This window comes from Pygoscelis adeliae, unplaced genomic scaffold, assembly GCF_000699105.1.
Source record: "Pygoscelis adeliae isolate BGI_AS28 unplaced genomic scaffold, ASM69910v1 Scaffold83, whole genome shotgun sequence".
NCBI classification, from domain to species: Eukaryota; Metazoa; Chordata; class Aves; order Sphenisciformes; family Spheniscidae; genus Pygoscelis; species Pygoscelis adeliae.
This window is the reverse complement of record NW_008824467.1, coordinates 853,192-860,770: the sequence shown is the minus strand read 5'-3', so window position 1 is coordinate 860,770 and position 7,579 is coordinate 853,192. Positions and strand designations below refer to the sequence as shown.

The following is a 7,579-nucleotide window of genomic DNA, read 5'->3' as shown; positions in this document are numbered from 1 at the left end:
AAGCTCTTGGTTTAATCTAAGAATGACCACAAACGTAGGGCTGACAGTGAGCAAACTGAATTTATACAGTAGGTTAACGACTAAGGAGAAGCCCAATAAAACAAAACAACACTAGTACAGAAGAGGAAGAAAGAAATTGAAAGAAGTACAGAAAGCAAGCATGAAGACTACATTGAAAGATGAAGAAAGTGGTACTGGTTTTTTGGGTTGGTTTTTTTTTTTGAAAGAAATAAAAATCTTCTAATAATGCCCAAGTTAATGAACTATTAGAATAGCATTTGGCAGCAGGCCTCTGAAAGACTGTTTCAGTTTGCCAAAGTGTGAGTACCTTTTAAAGGTGAAAAATAACTGCAACTGGGAACACCGCTGGACCAATCCACTCTCAAAAGTCTCATGCTCCTTTCACTTATGTATTTAAATTACAATTTTACATTCTCCAGCTGCCCAGTTGTTTGTATGAGTATATCCTGCTCTCTCGTGCCGTGCATATGGAAGTTCAACAAATACTTACGAAATCTTCCAATATATTTGGAGACATCTATTCTCAATTTATTTATTTTACGCAAACTGCAAGATTGATTAATTAATATTACACTGGTTTCTCTCATACATTTTACTGTGTTGAGAAAGCTTTAAATGTAAACTGTATATTTAAACCGTCTGCTGTGCTATTTTAAACCTACAAACAACTTATATGTGGTCCTTTGTTTCAAACTTAGTTTTGAACTTAACCATGTTTTTAAATATCAACTGCACACTACTGTAAAAAAATAATTCAGTCAAAAACAGGCTGGTGAATAATGTTATGACATTTGCTAAGACAAGGGAATATTGAAACCAACATAATTCCCTCTTATTTTTCCACTGCTAGCTGCACAGCATGACTTAACAACTTCAGGAGCTTGTTGCGCCACCTTCTTCCTCATCTTTATATTGTAGGCACGCTGCTGGTTATAGTGGTTATAGCTGATGTTTCAACAACCACAGCTGAAAAAAAAAATCAAAAGGAAGAGAATATTTAGTACTAAGTGCACCTGTTCTTCCATAAACTACAAAGTAAAGACAGTACTGTAATGATACATTGTATATAGACAGCTTTTCCTCTATCATAAAAACAGCAAGTAATGCATGAAATAACTACCTCTATCACATTAATTGACTTGCTCAATCAGTTGAGTTTTTTCCTGCCAAAGGAATATGGTCCCAAAGCTGTAGCAACTGCTCTCCAACTTGTGGTTCCAGCTCCTAGAAATGAGCAGGAAATTAGAGAAGTTATTTGCACTGCTACTACTGAACATATAGAGACTATTTATAACAAAATTGTTAGATGAAGTTACTGGTGATTGCTTTCAGTCTTTCTGAAAGAGCTCATTCCTTTTGCTCTTGAGACATACATTAGAACTCCCCATACAGGAAGGTTTTTTCACTAAGGCTCAAGAGGAGATAAAAACTTTCATAAGCAACCCTGGCCTACAGGTTGTTTGGGTTTTTTTTTTTTTTCATTCACAGTAAGATGTCAGTTCTTAAGAAAAGAATTCTGAGTGAACACACCACCACCATATACACAAACATATGCATCATATACTTTGTACCTTCCACAGGTCACTTACTTATTAACTAAAGATCATTATTCTCCACATCTTTTAAGTTTAATTCTGTCAAGTGTGGTGGATAATCTGGAAAGGTAGGTCACAGGTAATACAGTGGCTCTTGGTGGAATCGTAGACATTAATATAAACCAGTTGTTTTTAAGATCATTAAGACTCCTTAGGTCTTAAGAGCCACTTACAACAGAAGCACTGTTAACTCCATCACGTGCTACATTCCTTTTTTCATTCTTACAGTATGTTCCTTTCCTCATTCTTACAACTGGAGAGGTTTTGGGGAAGTTTTTGGGGAAGATGATACAAAAAGTTTAGCTCTAGCATCTCGTATCAAGTAGATATTTTGGGAGGGGACTGGGGAGAACGCCGTAACTGCCACAGAGAACTCTTGTGCCAATTCTCTTCCAGCTTTTTGTAGTTGCATTTAGCTTTAACAGATTGGAGAACTGTCCTAAGCTTTATCCTACCTCAAATCTCAAGATTCTCTTCAGTCTTTACAGGAAACTCAAAGGTATAATTATGAACAGTTACTTGGGTGTGGCAGACTATCTCAGGGAACAAATCTGAACGAAATGGGGAACAAATTTCCAGAACCAAAATTATAAATTCCAAAAAGCTTTTATTCTTGGAAGCATCCAGCTTTAAAACTTTTTTTTAAATGCATATTAAACAAGAAACTGCTCTGATTTTATCAAAAAGCCTCCATTACTTCAACAGTAATGCATTAGCAGAATGTACAATGCGCATCAATGAACTGTGATTCAGATTAGCAGATATATGAGCACAGTCGAGACAAATGACAAGGCTAAACAAGCTAATAAACAATACACAGTTCTACCAAGTAAAGACGACTTTAGAAGAGAGTAACATTACCTGGCCATCTCTGCTTATTTGTACTCTCTTATTGTCATTCCAAGGGTTGAGCAAATGGTGTGCAAACTGAAAAGGAATGCTTTCTTTGCAGATCCACTCCACCTTAAATACACCTCCGAAACCAGCAGATCCCCAGTCTTGACTTTTCTCACACCCTATCTCTGAAGCCATTCTAGCAAAACCCTGGAGCAAAAATTGAAATAGGAAAGACAGAATTAGAACATATCTGCTTACGTTGGATTTAAATGAATGATTGGACTTCATACCAAACTTTCAAATTAGTTTCAAAGTGATTCATACACTTTCCTCCATGAAGCTGGATCTTGTAAAATGTTTACTCTAGAAAGTTAAAAGAAGTATCATTTTTTTTTCCACTTCAAATATGCCTTCTAGAGTTTGACCACAGAGAATGTCTCTCAATTAATCTCTCACAATTACCATTAAAAGTTTTTTTAAGCTTTGTAACAGAGGCTGAAAAGGTGTTGTAAAAACATTTTAAGTGTAAGGAATCAAGATGAATGTTCTACTACATAATAGTCCATTAGCTATTCCTTGTTAGTTGTAAAAATTTTTTGCAGAAATCCATTCCTTCCCACGTTCCCTCTATGTAACAAACTTTCACACAGAATTAAGAGAGTGTAGCTGTTCTTCAAAGAAAGAAGTCAAAGTTGCTTTTAGTTCCTTCTTCAATGAAGTGGGAAGAAATTCCAACAAGACAAGTATTCAGAAAGAAAATGAAAGAATTTCATTTCTTATCCAAAGTTGCTTCTAACTTATTTAAGGACACTCCTACTTGTCCACACACCAAACAAAACAAAAAAAACCCAAACCCACCACACACCCAACTTACCAACTCTTCAGGCAAATTTATGCCAGTTATGACTTAGGAGGTCAAGAGATGCAGTGTACTACATAAGTTACCAGCACACACTACTGTTGTAAGACATGCAGTCCTAGATAGCTCAAGCCAGATTTAAATGGAAATTAATAAAAGGAACAGAGGAAAAATAAAGGTGGAAAGTAAAGAGATACTTGGTAAAAGAGAATATTAATAGGAATGTTAATCTCACATTCCCATGAATGTCCAGTGCATTGTCAAAACTGGAAGGACAAGCAACATCCACCACTTAAACTCCTGACTTCAGCATGTCTTCCCCTCCCAGCTTCCTCATCTAAGAGCATCAGCCCATTTTCAGTATCAAATGGCATGCTGAAAATTGCTTTCCAATATTACAGCTGCATTTGCCAAATCATCATACATGTATCTTACCGTAATCCTTTAGTGGTATCACCAAGACAGCTGTATTTGGGCTAGTTCATCAGATTTTAAGTTTAGCTGACTTTTATGAATAGTTATATATAAAAAGGTAAATTGAACTTTCTTTACCTGGAACAAGTGAGTTTAGCCCTCTCTACAACACAGTTAACTTGCAACTTGGCACTACTAGCTCAAGTCTTTAACTTCAAATTGGCTACAAATTTGTCACCAAATTGTTGACAAATACCTTGCTAAACTTGAAGTCAACACACAGCTCTGGAAGAATCATGGCCATGACTTTCCAGCTTCCTAACTTTTGGAAACTACAGTTCAGGCAAAACAGATTTTACTAAAATTTGTAATAAAGGCATCTGAGTTTCCTGGCTTTAGAAAGCTGTGACTTGATTATAACTGCTTGATCACTTACAATATTTATTTTGGCATGCAGAGAAAAAAGTAGCAATCCCCTGCTTTGTTTGGATTTTGTTGTTCGTTTGTTTTGTTGTTGTTTTAAAGGATTAATGTCGCGTATAAACGTTATTCTGACTCAACATGTTTGGAGGCAATTCAGTCTTAGCCTTTGAGTGACAAACTCAAGTTAGCTAAAAGGGCATATTTCAGAGAAGAATGAAGTACTCTTTCCTCAGCAACCAGATACATTTGCTTGCTACTCTACTTACTAGAAGGTCAGAAGTCATAAGGAAAAACCTCCATGGAAAAACCTCCATACTACACAGTCATTTGCTGTGCTCTCCTAAACCATCAACCAAAGCTAATATTTAGTATCAACTAAGGACTCACCTGAAAGTGTCCAGACCCTTGAACAGAAAATATTAAGTAAACCATGCTGCTTTCCCAAAAGGCTCTATTTAGTTTTCGTTCATTATTTGGCGTAGTAGACCATATACCCTTCTGTTGAGAAATATCAATGTTTTGCAAGTTGCTACTTTTCATTATAAAGTACCGAACTGGCATATTTGGTCTTGGTGAAGGAGATTTGGAACCCTGGAAAAATTAAATTAAATTAAGCTACAATAAAATAAACCAGGCTTTAGTTCTAAAGTTTTACACACATGAAGACAGAAATCCCTTGACTGCGGTCCTACCCTCCTCCCCCAGATTCTGAAAGAAACACAGAATCTATCAGCTGGTATTGTGTGAATTGGTTTTAAAATGTATTTCACATCTATTTTACATTTTTTAAGCACTTTCCAAAATAATAATTCATTCATGAGGGGCAACAAACAAGTAGAGCAGAACAGGCCTAAATAGTCTAGTGATTAATTACAATTCTTTGAAGTCTGACACACCTTCAGATGACACAGAATTAATCATTCCAGACCGTAGCCTGAAGCACACTAGTCACATTTCCACCTTCAGGAAACATACATTTTCTCTCTTTTACATTGGCTGAATTTAAAAACTGAAAGACTTAAGAGGAATTATTAAATCCTCCAATGAGTCCATGCCTGGAAGAAAATGGGGTTTCCTCTCAGTGATCTGTTTAATATTGCCACAGCTTACTATTCAAGTACATAGGGAGAATTATGCCAATAACGTCATTAAAAATATGTGCTTTGTTAAAATAACCATCCTAAAAAAAGCAAGCAGTCATAATAAGGTACATAACTTAAAGAGAATCAGTATCAACGTATGCTATTACAGAAACAGAGGAAGGCAGAATCCAAAGAATTCAGAAAAGTATGTACTGTATACTAATTTAGAAAAAAAAAAATTAATACACCTTCACTGGTTATTATATCATGTTTTAAAAAAAAAAATCTGATTTTTTTCTACTTTGGATAGCTTTAACTCGGCAGTCTGCAAAGAATAGTATTTTTACTGTATTGAACTAGCGTAACAAGGATATTTAGTCTTGATTTTAAGTTCCAGAAAGAAATAAGTATTGTGCAGCTGTTAAAAATTAAAATTTAAGTTAGGTTCTTAATTTATCAATATAATACCTGATAGTTGCTGAAAGAGATCAGCAAAATTATTTCTGAAATTCTATTAATTTTGAAGAGGGGGGTAATTTGTTTACAAGAACTCTACCTTTCCAGATATTGGAGAAGAAGGACTAGCACAGGGGCTAGGATAGCTACTGCTGTCTGTAGACTTCACTGATGATTGATCTGACCTGTCATCTGAAGTTCGTTTGGAGTGCAAAATGTTTTTTTCTTTGTACTTCTTTGGCTGGTGAAGTGCGGGCGGCGTAGATTTCATTAAAACTCTAAAAAGTAAAGGTAGATACAGGACATACCAGGATTTTCATAAGCAGTCACAGAACAATTTGTACCGACATATCAGCCTATTGCATGACTATATATATTACAGTAATTCCAAAACATATTAAACACTAACTAAAAAAAATACTGATCATGCATTGGTTTTGAATGCTAGGGTTAAACCTCTTCTGCTACTTCTTCCCAGAGACCACAATTCATGGACAACATTCCTGACTGCTCTCTCAAACAGCAGACACACATATGAAATACTTCTCAATGAAATCACAACTACAATGCAGCATAGGACAGTATCAATTCTTTCAACTGTATTTCTGTTGTTTCTTCCTTTTTATTACTAGCAGAAATTCAAGTGATGCTTTTATAGCTAAATAAATTACAACCTACAGTCTCTAGAAGATCTCAAAAGCTTACTTTTCAGTATTAGAGGAGTCATCAGAGAATTCAGTTTCTGCTGAGCTTTTTCTACTGTTGGTTGACCTCCATGTAGATGCTAAAGGAAGTTCTTCAGAAGTCATAGGTCTTGGTCTCTGACCAATTCCTGAAGGCTGCTGCAAACCTGCAGACTGTTCTTCAGTACTTAGAACAGCTATAATTGCTCTTACAGTTGTTTCATCAACTTGAGACCACGGTTTAGAAGGAGCTCGCATACGACGCAGGAATAAGCTATGCCACTTCTGTCTGAGTTGCAACAGCAAACCAGCAGCCTGTAATGAATTTCAATTCTGTTAAAGACTAATAAAAATTAGGTCAGACAGGTAAGGGTACCCTAAGTCTTTTCCTATCAGGCAGCATCTGGCATTCTGAAATGAACAGGGTCCAAACTGAAAGGCAAGACTAAAGCGCTGGGGAGGGGGAGAAAACCCCAGATTTAAACTAAGCTGTTAAGTTATATTATCTTTCCTTGGGTGCAAGATCATTTTTAAAATGTTTTATTTCATTTAGCTCTGCACCAAACTCAAAATTGTATTGTAAACCCACAGGATTTTTTTATTTTTCACTTTTAAAAAGATAAAATAATAAAAAAAAAATCTTTTCATGCTTTATGCCCTTCCTCTCAATTCAGTCTGTATTCATGCACTCTTCATTCATACCTGAGGGGAAAGAGCTCTAAGTAACATATTTTTCTTACGCAGACTTCTGCTCAAATGAGATGACTGAATTTAGAAGACTATAGTCTAATTCCCATGTTATCAGAAACACTTCCATTTAAAAAAAAAAAAAAATCACAGTTTTGAATATCTCTAGAAAGGACAGTATTATTATTAAATCTGATAAGTCCAAGTGTGTCATAACCCATAAACTACTCTGCCCCCTACCACAGCCTGAGCTTCTCAATGACCTGAAGACTTCTACCTTCAAAAGGTTTTTTTCTTTTTCTAAAATCTGACAGCAACTTTCTTTCAGCAACTCCAACTTCCAGTGCTCCAATCTGACCCAACTTTAGTCATCCTCTCAGAGAAGGAAATACACAATATGCTATTGTGAATGTTCACTCAACTCCTGCTCAGATTTTGGCTAACCCCGCTCATGCTGAGGCTTGATGTGCGCTCGGAGCAGTGCCATTAGGTCGAAGCGAGAGCACCACGTAGGCAGGACAG

At 36.0% G+C, this 7,579-nt stretch overlaps 1 protein-coding gene across 1 annotated transcript in view; it reads right to left on the bottom strand.

Annotated features, from left to right (window-relative positions):
- Positions 1-200: 200 nt before the first annotated feature.
- The window catches only part of YTHDC2 (YTH domain containing 2), a 40,310-nt gene continuing 32,931 nt past the window's right edge, over positions 201-7,579 (bottom strand). Inside the window, exons 24-29 of the mRNA XM_009321092.1 lie at positions 6,393-6,685; positions 5,788-5,965; positions 4,537-4,740; positions 2,478-2,660; positions 1,142-1,245; positions 201-987 (exon numbers count right to left, since the gene is read on the bottom strand). Of these exons, the coding sequence (XP_009319367.1) occupies positions 1,165-1,245; positions 2,478-2,660; positions 4,537-4,740; positions 5,788-5,965; positions 6,393-6,685 (939 nt within the window). The 3' untranslated portion in view covers positions 201-987; positions 1,142-1,164. The remainder of the gene's footprint in view (positions 988-1,141; positions 1,246-2,477; positions 2,661-4,536; positions 4,741-5,787; positions 5,966-6,392; positions 6,686-7,579) is intronic.